The sequence below is a fragment of the Ochotona princeps genome, chromosome 1, assembly GCF_030435755.1.
Source record: "Ochotona princeps isolate mOchPri1 chromosome 1, mOchPri1.hap1, whole genome shotgun sequence".
Classification (NCBI taxonomy): domain Eukaryota; kingdom Metazoa; phylum Chordata; class Mammalia; order Lagomorpha; family Ochotonidae; genus Ochotona; species Ochotona princeps.
Window position 1 is genome coordinate 21,318,004 of NC_080832.1, and position 16,980 is coordinate 21,334,983.

The following is a 16,980-nucleotide window of genomic DNA, read 5'->3' on the forward strand; positions in this document are numbered from 1 at the left end:
ATAAATGATCTGGCCTTGCAGTTCATGCAACATATGGGAGGGAAAAAAGGGAATGGGAGAAGTCAATATACATTGAAACATCCTCAAAAAGAGAGCAGAAAAAAAGTTTGAAATTCACACATGACCTTTCCATAATATGCAAGTTTCATGAATACAGTAGAATTCCTAACATGCATGGATTTTGAAATTTTTTTGCATATGAATATCTTTTGATTTCTTTTCATCTTGCTATATCTCAACTCATTCTGTCTCCTTTTTTTCCTGTTGGTATCTCTGTTTTGTTTGTCCATGATATAATCCCTCTTTCTCTTCTCTTGTTCATTCACCAGCCCATATCTCCTCTCTCCTATCACCTTCTTATCTTCCAGTCTTCTTTTTTTTCCTTTCAGTTTCATCTCTGTACTTCACAAATAGCTTACAGTTTACTCAAGCATTCATTTAAAAAGAACATATTTTCTTCACTTTGCAATATATCTGGTTCAAATAAAAATAGAACAATTGGCAATGATTTAAATTGAATACCTTCCCATTTGTTACTCTTTCAAACAGAATAATCAAATCTTCATGTCAAAATGCAAATGTGTAATCTATAACACAGAAAATTGGACCTGGTGGAACTAAAGATCACACATGAAAATTCACAATAGAAAAAGATTCAATATTAAAAAAGCTTACACACAAGAAGAGGATACAGCAACTCTGAAAATATCTGCCTCCGTGTAAATTTCCTTCTTTTGCCTAGGTTTCAGAGTCTTATTTGTTTTGGAGTCTTACTGGGAGATTCAATTGACAGACCTACAAGAAAAGCCTAAGAAATTTCTGACTTTTTTTTCCAGTTTCTTATTTTTATTTTTGGAAGTTTCCATACTCTATTGTTACTTTAGAAACTGAGAAGGCCAGTTTTATCCTAAATAGTGTTTATTACAGTCATGCAAACAAAAGTTTACTTTGGGAAACATGTAGTGTCTGGGTGACACACATTCTGCAAACAATGAAGTACACAATCAGTGGACCCAGAACTGAACATGTTCCATGAGTCAGGCTCTTCCAAGGAGAATGTCAAAACCAAGGTCCTGTAAACCAGCGATCACCACAGGGGTATCTCTTGTCTTTTCTTCTGGGAAGGACAGATGGACAAACTTTTTCAGTAATTACCAAATGTCAAAATAATATTGAACAGAATAAATGGATACCTATCTTAAAGTTCTCTTGAGACTCAGTTACAATTGCTTCTCGGCCTTTTGGCTAAGAGCATGTGTAGTTATAACTTGGCTCTAGAGCAACTGGCAAATCAAACATGATTTACATGGGGGATGAAGAACCTCCGCTGTGATTTCAAGATGAACAAGATCTTGCCTTCTTAAAGATCTGTGGTAACAACAATAGTAATGCCCTCACCCACTGCTGCTTGCCCTGTCCATCAATTAGGTTTCCAAAAAGTAGAGACACTGCCTTATTGTTCTTTTCCCTGACAGAGTGTCACTCACGGACAGTCTGCAATCTCTGTAGAGTTTAGATATTTACGTTTCCATTGCTTCTAATACCTCCTCTGTTGACAATGCTTTTAAAATTTTCATCTGCAGAAGGTTCAGGTTTTCACATTTGTAGTCAAGACACAGGCCAGAGTCTTGACACTGATGCCACTTGCCACAGTGCAGTGCCTTGGGACTGTTTTAGAGACTTGTGCAATTGCCTCCCTACCAGCCTTGCTCAGTCTCAAACACACCAGTCGCATCCTTTAGAACTGAATGTTTTGCATCAGGCATGTGACTCAGTGGTTAAGATGACAGTTGGGGTCTGTATCCATATTGAAGTGTCTAAATTTGAGCTTCAGCTCTAATTCCAGCTTCTTGATAATGTGCATTCTGGGAGATAATAAGCGATGATTCAAATACTTGGTTTTTGACACCCACCTGGAAGACCTAGATTGAGTTTGGGCTCCTGGATTTGGCCTGGCTCAGTCCTGCCTACTGCTGGCATTTCAGGGGAGTGAACCAGCAAATGGGAGTTATCTCTGCCTCTCCCTCTTTCTCTTTCAAATAAAATTAAAAGAAATTTTAAAAATTTCATAGAACCGCCCCACACACACAACCAGCAAATGTTTGTATTTCTCTCACCCTATAACCTTACCATATCCAGCAGAGTATTTCATATAGTGTAGGCTTTCAATCAATGTTTGTTGGATTGAATCAAATCAAAGTTCAGCCTTCACACACTACAGGTTACATTCTGTCTACCATAGCTACACAGGCCATTCTTCACCACATTTTGCAAATAGATTCATTTGCTGGCACCATCCTTGATCACCAGCGGACTCAGGACAGAAAGTGTTAGCAGAACATGAATATAAACATGACATTGTTCCATGTGTCAAAAACAAACACACAAATACCCTTTTAATCATAAGCATTTAGTGAATGTGCAATGGGCATGACATGCTGTTTAAGCTGATGGGAATATGGAGATATAGGGCTGCAAAAAAACACAGTCTTTGGTTTTGGATACTGAACCAGCTCCATTGAAATGTACTATATTTTGTGTTTATATTTTATTATAATAAATTAAAACTCTTCCCTCTATGTTTCCTTCCTTTCCTGCTATTTTCATGCAGCCTAAGGAGATTCCATATTACTGTTCAACTCATCAATGTACTCATTTCCTCTTCTCTTCCTCAAATAAAATCTAGTATTGGCCACTGAAAGAAAGGAGGTAGATAATAGAAAAGACAGAAGACTTGCCATTAGTTCCAATCAAGCCTAACTTCTGGTGACAGTAGTGTAAATCAGAATGAAAGGCCTAGAGCTTTAGATCCTCTGAGTTCTCTGATCGTTGCTTTTTAGCACTTTTGTGCGGGGCAGCTGAATACTGCAAATACACATCTAAACTGATGCTGCCTTCTGAGACGGCTAGTGCTCCCTGCATGTCAGGCCTGTGGTTCAGGGCTCCAGATATCCAGAAATTATGTTGAGACTATTCAAACGATGAATAAGATTCTACATGAAAAATAGGGGATACTCTCTCTTGGAATCTTTTTTTTTTAAAGATTTATTTATTTTTATTGGAAAGTCAGATTTACAGAGTGAAGGAGAGACAGAAAGAAAGATTTTGCCTCCATTGATTCACTCCTGAAGTGGCCACAATGGCAGAGATGAGCCAATTCTGAATCCAGGAGCCAGGAGTGTCTTCCAGGTCTCCCACGCAGGTGCAATGTCCAAAGGCTATGGACTGTCCTCAACTGCTTTCCTAGGCCACAAGCAGGGAGCTGGATGGCAAGTAAAGCAGCTGGGACAGAAACAGGAGCCCACATGGGATCCAGGCACATGCAAGGCAAGAACTTTAGCCCCTAGGCTACCATACCGTGCCCTGTCTTGGAATCTCTTAATGATAAAAGGCAATGACTGTGCACCATGCATTTTCCAAGTTTCCTACTCTGATTCCTCAATATCCCCACAGATCAGCCATGAGCAGACTCAAGCCTGTCTCAAGTTATCTTTCCTGTCCTTCACCGACTGATAAGTGACACGCAGGCACACCACTGAGATGCCCAACATACCTTCTGTGTGTTGCTACCTTGACACTTCAATTGAGACACTATCCCACTGGTTCTGTCCGCCTCTCTTCTTCTCCCTCACTTTCTTCTCCACTTGCTTGGCTGAACCTGATCCCAGGCAGTTTCTCCCATATGTTGGACCCTATTTGGCATGGCAGTGGACAGGTCATCCCATCTCTAGGAAGTAGCAGTGCAATAAATGCTTAATTTTATGTCTCTCTTAATGTGATTTTCATGTCCATGTTGGAGTGATCCCTAAGCCCCCCCATAAGGGGGACTTCCTCCGCCACCTACAACCCAGACAGACAGGCCTACTGGGCCACAATCATTCACAAAATATTGAGAAGTTACAACCTAAGATAATAAGATACTAAATGAATTGTCTTGCTTCTCACTGCCAGATTTTTTTTTTCACCACAAAGCGGGAAAAAAAAAAGGAAGAGAGACTGGACAGTGGCAGCACAGAGTGTAGCAGGTAAAGGTGCCACCTGTGAGGCTAGCATCCGATATGAGCACTGGTTCATGTCTCAGCTGTTCCGCTTCTGATCTGCCCCTCTGCAACGAGAGATGACCCACATGCTTGATCCACTGCTACCTATACTGGACACTAGATGTTTCTGGCTCCTGGACTTGCCCTGGCCTAGCCCCAGCTGTTGATGTCATTTGGAGAATGAACCAGTGGATAGAACATCTCTTTCTGTTTCTTTCTCTCTTTGTAGTCTGACTTATAAATAAGTGAAGAAGCCTTTTTAAAAAGGGATGATGAATTTATGATTGTATAAATAGTAAAAGAGATGTATTTATAAATTTTAAATCAAATATTAAGATATTTAGTGAATGCAATTATAAACGTTGATTATAAAATTTGTCTTTCCTTTATTTTGACAAAACATTTTTCTGCCTTCATTTCAGCATATTTGCAACATCTATTGTTGGGCCTGGCATGATGGCCTAACAGCTAGATCCTTGCCTTGCATGCACCAGGATCCCATATGGGCTCCGGTTGTGTCCCGGATGTACTGCTTCCCATCCAGCTTCCTGATTGTGGCCTGGGAAAGCAGTCAAGGATGGCCTAAAGCCTCAGGACCATTCTTCCCCAATGGGAGTCAGGAAGAGGCTCCTGGCTCCTAGCTTCAGATTGACTCAGCTCAAACTGTTGTGAACACTTGGAGAATGAACCAGCAGATGGAAGATCTTTCTTCTTTTATTTCCTTCTCTCTGTAGACCTACCTTTCAATAAAATAAATAAATCTTATATTTCTAAAAATATATAAATCATCACAAAATTTGATATATATTGAAAATAATAATCTGAAAGAGTATTTGAAAATAAAATATAAACAAAAAGCACATATTTTAATATTTTAAGCAGGATTTATGCATTAAAATAAAATTTTGAGTTGATTAATTTTTATATACTTAAAATGCTAAGCATTGATAGAGGGCTGATCTCCAGAATATACAAAGAGCTACAAAACAACCAAAATGTCAAAACAAACAAGCCACTCAAGAAATGGGCACGGGAAATGGGCAAACACTTCACAAAGGAACAAACCCAAATGGCAAATAAACATATGAAAAAATGCTCAAGTTCCCTGGCAATAAGGGAAATCCAAATTAAAACATCAATGAGGTACCACCTAATGCCAGTAAGACTGGCCCACATGAATAAAAGCACCAACAACACTTGTTGGCGAGGTTGCGGGGAAAAGGGATCTTTACTCCACTGCTGGTGGGGCTGCAGGCTGGTACAGCCTCTATGGAAATCAGTATGGAGAATATTCAAACAACTCAAATTCAACATACCGTATGATCCAGCAATAGCACTCCTAGGAATATATCCAGAACAATTGTTTTATGGGAAACCAACATGCACTCCTATGCTCATAGCAGCACAATCAGTAATTGTAAAAACATGGAAGCAACCAAAATGCCCATCAACAGAGGATTGGATAAGAAAGCTATGGCTCATCTACTCCATGGAATACTACTCAGCTATTAAAAAAAACAAAATGCAGTTCTTTGTGGCCAAATGGGCCAAACTGGAAACCATAATGCTAAGGGAAATGAGCCAATCCCAAAAGGTTAAATACCACATGTTTGCCTTAATTTAAGATGATATGATCTTATGTATAACATGTTATGTTATGAATGTTATATGTTGTGTATAAACTAAATTGAAGTATAGGTGAGGTGGTCACAGAAGGTGGCTGGGAACTCGTATTTACTTTCAACATGTTGGTTACTCATTACTATGTCAATTAATTCCATAATGAGGTAAATTTTTGCTGATGGTATGATGGAGCTCTCAATTGACTGGGATAATACTCTGCTAGCTCTGTCTTCAGACCAGAGAGGGTATACCTAAGAAGATGTTGAACTTGACTGGACAATAAGATGCTGGACTCTATGTTTGGTGTATGCTTGCAATGGGGGAATCTCAACTGAACTTGAGCTGTGGTTATGCAACAAGGTGGAGGAATCCACCATGGTGGGAGGGTTTGGGGAGGGGTGGGAGAACCCAAGTATCTATGTAACTGTGTCACATAATACAATGTAATAAAATAAATAAATAAATAAATAGTTAAAAATGAAAAAAAAAGAAAATAATCTAAGATAGCTTAAAGGAAATATAAATTATAAATAATTAGTAAGCCTTTAACTGAAATTGAAACAAGATTAAAAATATTTAGTTAATTTTCTGAAATTTCACAGAATTTATTAACCAATTCTATATAAAGTCATGACTCTAGCACTGAATGTTCATTTCTCTCTTTTTTTAAAGATTTATTTATTTTTATTGCAAATTCAGATACACAGGAGGAGAGATAGAGAGTAAGATTTTCTGTCCGATGATTCACTCCCCAAGTGACCACAATGGCCAGAGTTGAACCAATCCGAAGTCAGGAGCCAGGAGCAGCTTCTGGCTCTCCCACACGGGTGCAGGATCCCAAGGCCTTGGGCCGTCCTCGACTGCTTTCCCAGGCCACAGGCAGGGAACTGGATGGGAAGCTGGGCTTCCAGGATTAGAATTATCAACCATATGGGATCCTGGTGCATTCAAGGCTAGGACTTGGTAGCTGCTAGGCCACCACACGGGGCACGAATGTTCATATTTCAATTACCAATCTAAAGACTCAGCACCATGTCTTATGTATATTGTGTCTACACTTACAGATATACATAAATTTGGGAATTACAAACTATCATATTGTAAACTATTCTTTAGCCATCATTTACAATTTCTTTTGTTGGCAATACTGCAAGTATGAATTGGAGCAAGAAGAAAAGGAAAGTAACAGTCATGTACATTTGCTAGGAAAAAAAATTTATCATGAAATAATAATCTATTACGCTCATTTAACTTGGTAGATTTGACATTAACTTATCTTCTCCCTTTCATAAGTATTTGTATTGCTCAATTCTTCCTTGGATTTCTAAGTCATGCTTGTCTTCAAGATTAAGAACTGTATCTCACCAAAGTGAATCAAGGGAAAACTAAGAGAATCAAAACCAAGTTCTAATAGCTACACACATGCTTAATAAGCCATTTGTTTTAAGCATTAAAAATTTAAAGCAGGATCTGCAAAGGTTGTGATTGATTCTCTGGCTGAATGTAACACGGAGCACTGTGTAGTTTAGGGATGTAAACAATTGACCAGGCGATCCAAGACTATACCTCTATAGCACGAAATATAATGGTTTCTTCTCAGCTAAAGTCAGGAAAAAACAACACATTATTTCACTTTCAGCAGCAGACAAGAATGGCGGATGTCTCCCTTTTCTGGTACACCTGAGTTTGACCCTAACTGAAAGTTACCTCGACAACCTGACCATTCCTCCTCTTGGGAGGTCACACCACAGTGGTGACGGTTGTTTGTACCACAGTGCACCTGTTTGGTGACCGAGGCCTGCTCCTCTTTGACAATGCTTTTCAGTTTGGTGTCCGGAAAGGGAATTTACAAAATCCAGCTCTGCTTTCAGGAGTCAAGAATGCCCTGAAAACTTTTTCTTAAAATATCTATTATCAATTGCTTTCTCTCAGTCTTAAACTATGCCACATACTTTGAAACTAAATTTCAGAGTAAGCAAAGAAGTGTTTCTTCTAAATTTCGATTTACAATTGTAAAAGCTATTACAATGCCATAATTTCTATTAAGTATGAATGCTTTGCTTCAGACAAAAATATAAACTTGTAAAAACAATACATACATATTTGAGGACAGAGAGGACCAGATTCAGAATCCTTTTTTATCTTCCTTTAGACAAAGGATGGGGGATTATATAACCTTGCTGGGCCCGGGTTTTTCACCTGTAAGTGAGCTAATATTCATAACTCCTGATTCATTGTGCCATTGTGGATATTAAACCATACAGTCACTGCAGAATGCCTAGAACATCACAGATTCTCAAAATATAACAGTTATTAGGATTGACAAGCAAGAATTGTGGAAGTCGGCCACACTGAGTTCCCTCATCAATGTAATAAATATGTATTGATCCTAGCAAGTGCCACACAGCTGGGAAAATGCTTAGCATTCAAAGGCTGCTTTGCTGTACCAGGAGTTTAGCATTTTTGTGGAGATACAGACATGCCTAAGAGAGATATGAAAGTGTTGTGTAAGCACAAATAAAGGAACAGCTACCTCTGCGTGGGGAGTTGGGAAAAGCTTCTTAATGAAGATAGCAGCTATGCTAGCAGGATGAAGAGGAATTTGCCAGGAAAGAATGAGAAGGGCATTTGGGACAGAAGACTGCAGAGACCTGGGCTGCTCACACTCAAGAAAAGGAAAAAAAATTGGAAAGAGCAGAGAAACCACATCAGGCACTTCAGATGCCTGGACTGAAGCAACCAGACCCAGAGGATGTGTCTGAAATCAGAATGGAGGTGCCATGTTAATCCTTTCACTCTATGGCCCTAATTAAACACAAAGAAAATCCTGGTGGTCTGAGGGATGTCATTTTTGACAAGTTGGCTCAAGAAAGGTTCGATCAAAGCCCCTCAGGGCAGGAATGTTTGTTAGTACACATCATTTTCTTAAAATATACCAGAATTTGGGGGCAGATGAGAGATTGTTATTTTAGCACTAAGACTTGTGATTTCCAATGCTTTCTTTCCCTATAATTTCCGTGATGGGTTGCCCTTTTCATCAGGAACACCCTGGGACACATTCTAAAAATTGCTGTAACCAGAATGCAGGCTCCTGAGTTAATGACAAAACAATGCTCAAATCCAGAAACGGAAAGGGAGGATGAGACAACATCTCTCTGCAGAAACCACATTCTCAAAGTTGCTAAGGTGCAAACCATCCAAAGTATTTGATTTGAAACAAGTGAAGGTAACACCAGGGGCTACAGCATCACAGAGAATTTAAATGAGGCATCAGTCTCTCAGCTGCAGGTAGACAACCAAGGATGGGAAGAACCTGATAAGGCAGGCACCTCCACTGCCAAAGGTGTCTGCTAAGCTTTCACAAGATCTCCAAGGGACAGTAATACCCTTCCTGCTCACCAATTTCCAGGTACAACAGTTACCTCCAACACAACCCACTCACATGCCATAAAGTGGAGCCAGGGTTTTGATGATTGTGTAGCTTGGAATCAACCCTTAGGTTCTGAGGGCAAACCTCCTAACGGCTCAAAAATTGATTTCATCCTAGAATGTGCTAGGTGTATTCTAGCACCATTAACACTATGTTGACTTTCCTGCTATAGTACTAATGACTTAATCCCCCGGGGAAAAGCTTTTTGTTTACATTGAGTACTCTTCTCTAGAATCTTGGACGAACTTGTACATATTTAGGTAGATTCTATGGAAAATCTAAATTAGAAGATTATTCTTTAATAATCAAAAAAAAAATTAGAAGATCACTGTTTGTATTAGTTCACTCACCATTCCGTGATTCAGCCACCCTGGGATAAAATTGTCAAGCAGCTTTGGGTAAATCATCTCTCTGTCATACGCATAAATGATCCAGAATACTGCCACAACGAACTGGAAAAGGGAGAGAAAAATCTCTTATTACAAGCTCATTAATGACTCTCTATAACAGACACCTGGCTGGATATCTACGAGTAACCAAATCCTACACGATTTGGGATCCATGATGAAAGATCAATTAGAAAAGCAGCTAAGGACTCGGAGAAGTTCCAGCTTCATTCCTTGCGTGATAACAGTTGGGGTTCTTCTCCTCCTTCTAATCTCCCAACTGTGTCCTCCTAGGGAAAGGGATCTGCAGCTAGGGAGAGCAGAGAGGCCTGTCATCAGGAACAGCTCCATTACAGGGCTAATCATGTTGGTCTGATTCCTCTCCGGGGGGTTTAAAAGTTCAGTGGTGGTTTTAGTCGATCGCGTTCCCTCACTATATGTAGAGTTAGCACACATTCAAGAAACTGTAGACTATGTCCCTTTTCCTTGAACTCATCATGTGGTTTAAATTAATCTTCACGTTCTCAAGTTTCCATTTCACCACTAACAGCATCAAAACCACTGCTATAAAATGTCCCAAAGTCACATTTCCAGCAAATGTATTAATTTCTACAGTCGGAGGGAGGGCTCCAGCTACTTTGCAAAGCAGACTGAGCAGATGGTAAAGGAAGATTCCTAATTCTCTTGGAATAACTTAGAAGTTCATCTGGATTCCAGAGGTTTGTTTTGGCCCATCAGCAACACAGTCATCAAAAAAGAGTAAATGGAGAGTGTTCAATTTATTATTTTACCACTCTCAAAACTAATGGAGAGAAAAGAAGTTCAGGGAAAATAATGAACTGCCGAAGGTCTTAAACTTCAGCAAAGGATTTTTTTTAAGTACATGCTTTTATAACTGCAAAAGAAAAAGGTCTCAAAGGCTTCAAACCCTCGGCAGGGTAATATCACAAGACAAAAAACCTACTACACAATGTAACCACGAGGCACAAAAATGAAACAGAGAAGATTTTTACATCATCTTTTGGCAGTTAAGTCATTCTTGCTCCCACATTTTGCTATCAAAAATAATAAATATTTTAATGTCACTTTAAAATTTTAATTGATCTTTGTTTAGAACGCAGAGACAGGTTTTAGACAGAGACAGATTTCATCCATCTGTTGGTTCACTCCGCAGAGGGCAGGAGCAGTCTGACATGGGCCAGGCCCGCGGTAGGAGCAAGAATTCAGTCTAGATCTCACCCTACCTCAGCCGTCGCTTGCTGCTTTCCAGTGTGCATGCTGGCAGACCGCAAAAACTGCAAGTAAACCTGGGCCCTGGATCTGGGTATGCCACTCTGCAGACTGGCATTCACCGCTGAGCCAACAAACTGCCCCTCAATGCCATTTTTGAATTAACTAGCTGTAGATACTCAGTTGCTCAAAGTTAATAACCAGAAGGGTTCTTTTCAACCTATCTCACTTAGGTAACCTTGACCAAGAAAAAAATAAAAGTCATTCTGGATACCTAGAATATATTTTTTTGTTGTTTTGTAAAACACAGTGAATGAGCATACAAAAGACAACTAACAATTGAAAAAAGTTTAATACTAGATAGGATTCCTAGTTATTTCTCTTGATTTAGATCAACTATTTTAACTGTCACTTTATAAATGTATGACACAAAAACAGAAATATATTATTAGTTGAAGATTATTCTAAGTGTAATGAGTAATTTTTTATTATTCATGATTTTTATGATGTATTTCATTTTAGACCATGTGAATTAAATATCATGGAAAACTACTTTTGTAATATACTTTGTATTTAATATTTATTTTAAATCTTCATTAAATTAACTCTGAACATTACTTTTATCTAAGCATATTGGAAAATAGATTTACATATTTTCCTTTCAAGAAACAGAGAAGTCAAAATTGTCTTTTATCCTTAATAATAGTTATTTGTATATAAGTTTTCACATTTCACAAATAAAATGCATAATTACCTCATTAATTTAATCCAACTACTTGATAAGGCAAACAGACTCTACAATACATTTAATTTAGTTCTATTTCTCAAAAAAAGTATTTGTCAAAGAAAATATACCATCAAAATATTTAAAATCTTGCTATTTTCCTTTTATGTGCATATGTAGGTATACGATGCTAAATAGCAAAATGCGTATTATTTTTTCTTTTTCAAATTCGTGGTTGGGTAAAGGAGAAGTTCATATTGCAAACAATGGATCTGGTGGAAGGGAGTGAGCAGACGTGGTGACATCAAAAAGGCCCTCCTTTTGGATGAGGCAGGGCACTGAGGCAGGGCACTGAGGCAGGGGAAAGAGGCCTGCTTCAGGAACCTGCGAGAGGGGACAAAGATGACATGTGAGAACTCACAAAATAAGAAATCTGGGCGATATTTTAAGTGGCTAGAAGTCAGAGCAAATGAGATGGGAAGAGAAGAAAGCAAAGAAGACTCCAGTCCAGGACAACAACGGAATTAGGAACATGAAGTATACATTCCTTCTTTTTTTTTTTTTTTAAGATGTATTTACTTTTATTACAAAGTCAGATATAGAGAGAGGAGGAGAGACAGAGAGCAAGATCTTCCATCCGATGATTCACTCCCCAAGTGAGCACAACGTCCGGTGCTGTACCGATCCAAAGCCGTGAATCTGGAATCTCTTCCAGGTCTCCCACACGGATGCAGGGTCCCAAAGCCTTGGGCTGTCCTCAACTGCTTTCCCAGGCCACAAGCAGGGAGCTGGATGGGAAGTGGAGCTACCGGAATTAGAACCGGCACCCATATGGGATCCCGGTGCATTCAAGGCGAGGACTTAAGCCACTAGGCCACGCTGCCAGGCCCTCTTTCCTTCTTTGTAATGAGATCGAATCCTTCTGCTCACAGCTGGAACTGAGGCTGCACACACAGTGGAAAGTACTTGGGGCACAGGGAACCAAGCAGGCAGGAATCAGAAAACCTGTCAGGAATCAGGATGGGCGTAGGTCTGTAGTGGAACAGACCAGCCTGTTGTCCAGGGGTTTCATTAAGTCTTGAAAAAGACATTTAGAGTAAGGCTGGGATTTCTAACCACTGTGGTTTAGGTAACTGGGACAGAAAGGCTGAAAGGAACGATGCTCGGAGGACAAATAGCAGCATGTTTAAGTGGTTTCCTGGGAAAGAGCAGTTGCCAGTGACTCACACAAGATGCAACAAATAAAATTACCAGTGAATAGAGTAGACATGTAAGGAAGTACAGCTCTTCCTCTTTTCACATTCTTGTTGCTGAAAAATCTGCCAGCTCTGGGACCCCAGTCCAATTGGGGCTGACAATATGCCCCAATGCCAGCAACACACTGCCAAACTTCATAGCAGAACTCCCTTGCACCTGGGCCTATGCAGCAAGGCCTGACTACTCAAAGTGTGGTCCCATGAATCAACAATGATGTGCAAAATTTAAGCTCTCATTCTGGGGTATGTTTGAGCCCTCACTTCAATTAAGATTCTGAGGTCATTGGTATGCATACAAAATTTGAAATGACTACTTTGGGACCTCCACTCCTGGCTATCTGAAGCTTTGCCACACAGAAAGGAGATGCTGAGGCAGTGGCCATTCTATCTGAAGCTAGATTTCTTTCCCTTCTAGACCAGCACCCACGTGACAGTGAAACCAGAAGTTGCTACCCATAGAGATATGCCTGTCTTCAGGGCATTTGAATGCCTCCTCCTCCTCTGGTCTACTCCCAGGGTGGAGCTGCAATCAAAGTGTTTGGCTTGACCCGAAACGTGATTAAAACCTGTATGTTTCCATTGGATGGAGACCAAGTTTTCCACACAGACAGGAAGTCATCTCAGTCCTGCACAGGCCATTGGTGGAAATCTCTCCACTTTCGCTGCCTAGCACAATCTTCACAGGGAGTGCCAGCCCAACCTGTTCGCAGCTCCCTGCTCTGCTTGAGGGAAGAGGATTACACAGCCCTGAGCAGTAAGGACAGGAATCTGGGGGCCAGGTTAGACATCTGCAAGCCACAGACTCCCTATCTGGTTTTCATTTCCGAAATCGTTCAGCTATGTTAAGTCTTTTGCATTTCTATTTAAATTCCAAAAATCTCAGCTTGTTAATTTTTACAAATACTCTGCTAAAATTCTCATTGGAGCTGTCTGGGCAGCTGAAATTTTAACATCGAATCTTCCAAACCACGAACAAAATTTACATCTCCACTTAGCTAGTCTCTCAACATTGTTACTTGCCAGTGTATGGAGCTGTGTACCTATTGTGTTAAATCTGTCCTTAGGTATTTCAGGCTTTGTGATGTTATCACAAACCTTGTGCAATTGTTTCCTCATTCTATGTTACTAGCTTATACAATGACAACTGGTATTCTAATATTGACATAGCATTGTGTAACTACTGAAATCACTTCATAGTTCCAGTGGCCATGTTGGAAAACATCTTGGATTTTTACATTGACATGATCCACAGTGACCTCTCGCCCTCTTTCTTTACAATGTATATACCTTTGCTTCTTTTCCTTTATTTACTGATCTGCCTAGGATCTTCACTACAGTGCTAAACAGAAGTGATTTGATTGAAAATCTTTCATTTTCCTTATCATAGAGGAAGGATCCAGTGCTTCATCATTTACTGTTAATAGTAGCTGCAGGCCTATCACTCTTTAAAATATCTATCTATCTGAAAGGTAGAGTTATGAGGGGTGAGGGAAAATTGGATGGAAGAGGACCAATCTGTTGATTCACTCTCCAATGGCCTCAGTGGCCAGGGTTGCCAGGTCAAAGACAGGAGCCCTAAGTTCCATCTGAGTCTCCCACATTGCAGGCAGGGACCCAAGCACCAGAGCTACCTCTGCTGCCCTCTGAGGTGCGTAAGCAGGAAGCTAGACTGGAAGCAGAACACCTGGAACTCAAATCAGCACTTAGTTATGGGACACAGACATTCCAAGTGGTGACTTAACACACTGTAAAAAAAACAACTACCTGGTTGTTCTTACTATTCTACCACAGAAGTTGGCAAATTTGACAACCCAGATATTCTTCCCCTGGAGAGCCAGCTGTGAAACATTTACTAACACACTACTGTTGGCAAGCTACTGCCAAATCTGCACTGTAAGTAAGCATGCACAGTGTCTCCAACATATGTAAAGCACAGGGGTCACTACTCAACAGGAAAACTTTAGCTGGCATTTTGATCTCCACGTGTACTGCTGGAGTTATACGCATCACCAAGAGTGACATGACATTGAAGAAAATGTCAGTCACCTCTCTAGTGTCAGGATGCAGGCTTAATTCTGTGACCAGATTCTAAAGAATTCTTTAGCTACAAGCACAGCACAGATGGTAGCTTCTTGGCTTCCTTCCTGATATCCTTTGGATAGTACGGTCATCAACAAACCTAAAATAAGTTTGAACTCTACTACCAGGACATGGATATGGAACCAAAATAGTTTCTCTCGGACAAGCTAAGTGATACTGAAATGCTCCCCTGTGGTAAAGAAACTCCACTGGCCAGGACCAATGGCCAGCTATTTCTCATACTGCACCTGCTGTTTCTTGATTGTACTTTAGAGAAGAAAGAGCATGGTCGCTTTCCAGCCCTTCAAGCTTCAGGACAACATACTGGAGTGACAGCTAGTCATTAATGTCCCCATGTGAACCTCTGGAATTACTGTAAATTAATGGCAAAACACAACTGGATTTAAAACACAACTGGATTTGTGGTTTGTTTCTTTTTGAAAGGAATCTTTCACATGGAATCTCCCAGCAGCTGAAGACTTCAGCTTCTTTTAAGAAGAAGCTTTAATTATTAGTGGGAAATTCTTTGGGATTTAGTACAATTAAAATGCAAAATGTTCCAGAAAGAAGGTTAAAGAGTCATTTAGTTTATAAAGGCTCTTTAGCAAGAACTAAAACTCCCAAACTTGAAAGTGGGAAGGAGAGAGGAGGTGAAAAATTAACACTTTTTTAGAGTCTCCAGCTTTAATAGAATATGGTCCTATGAAACTGCGTTCCCTTTTAAAACTCATAGATTGTGATCAGCATTGTGGTGCAGTGAGCTAAGCCACCTCATCTGACATCAACTTCCCACATGAATGCTGTTTCAAGTCCAAGTTGCTCTACTTTCCATCTACCTCCCTGCTAACACACCTGAGAAAGCAGTGAAGCACAGCCCAAGTCCTCTGGTCCTTGCATCCATATGGGAGACCTAGATGGAGATCTAACCACCTAGTTTCAGCCCAACTTAGCCCTAGCCATTCTGACCATTTGGAGATTTAACCAAGATCTCTCCATGTGCGCATGTGCATGCGTCTCCCTCTCTCTTTGTAACTCTATCTTTCCAATTAACGAACGAACGAATAAATAAATAAATAAATAATTTTTTAAAACTCACGCACTGAAAAAAAATTATTCTCTTTTGGTCTCTATTATCTTGCTTCCAGTGTTCCCTTTCATGATTATTTTTACCATCAGATTTTTCATTGAAGGTCATTTTGTAAAAAAGATTTTTAAATTTTTATTGGAAAGGCACATTTACTGACAGGAGAGATGGAGAGAAAAATCTTCCATTCACTGGTTCACTCTCTTAATAGCCATACTGGCCAGAGCTGAGCCAATCCAAAACATAGTGCCAGGAGCTTCTGGTTCTCCCACATGGGTGGAGAGTTCCAAGGCTTTGGGTCATCCTGCACTGCCTCCTCAGACAATAAGCAGGGAGTTGGATGGGAAGTGGAATAACCAGGATTCAGGATACTATCCAGTGCCCATATGGGATGCCGGCTCTTGCAGGCAATTGAGCCATTGCACCAGGGTCCAAGTGGGAGGTAATCTTTAGTGATATTTCCAGTTGCAGCTTCTGTTTCCAAATATATGAAGCCTGGTCTGGGAAATAAGTTGCATGGTTTGAAGCAGACCTGGTTTTGTCTGTAACAATTCCCACATACATTGGATAATCCTCTTGACCAGATGTTGAATGTCTAGGGGCTCTCCTTCTAGATACTTCTCTCAACCATACCATCTAAATCATCAGCACACAGTCAAGCATAGGGCCACATTCAACGCCACAGTATCTGCCATTCCAGAGCACAGTTTCCAGGACTCATTCCTAGAAGTGTGACATAAATTCCTCCCCATATAATCATGAGTCTGTGAGGAATGTTCTGTTATTTTTGTGCCATCCATTCCTCCTAACTAGTCTACTGCCTTAAACCCAGCATCTCCATATGACGTTGTGATGTACATGCTATTGTTACACCGTTTTTCATGGCTTTCAAGCATCATCTTTTTGGCAGATTTATTATTCCCCTGCATATGTCTACATTTAGACTTATTATTTATCCACATTGGTCCTTACTAGTTGCGCTGAGTAACCTAACAACCAATTCTAATTTCTGCAGTATCCACGTGGCATGATGCTTTCTGACTTTTTCACCAGGTCCAAGAGGAGCTATAGCCCACCTGACTTCCATATAGTCGTCTCCAATTTTTATGCCAGGAATGCTGCTTCCCC

At 40.1% G+C, this 16,980-nt stretch overlaps 1 protein-coding gene across 3 annotated transcripts in view; it reads right to left on the reverse strand.

Annotated features, from left to right (window-relative positions):
* The window catches only part of AIG1 (androgen induced 1), a 254,463-nt gene that overhangs the window by 150,596 nt on the left and 86,887 nt on the right, over positions 1 to 16,980 (reverse strand). For 2 of the 3 annotated variants that reach the window (XM_004587283.4, XM_058669096.1), the window contains exon 3: positions 9,444 to 9,545. In XM_004587283.4, coding sequence (XP_004587340.2) covers positions 9,444 to 9,545 — 102 coding nt within the window. Of the gene's footprint in view, positions 1 to 215; positions 475 to 9,443; positions 9,546 to 16,980 lie in introns of those variants that run through there. The other variant, XM_058669147.1, reaches the window with a different exon arrangement.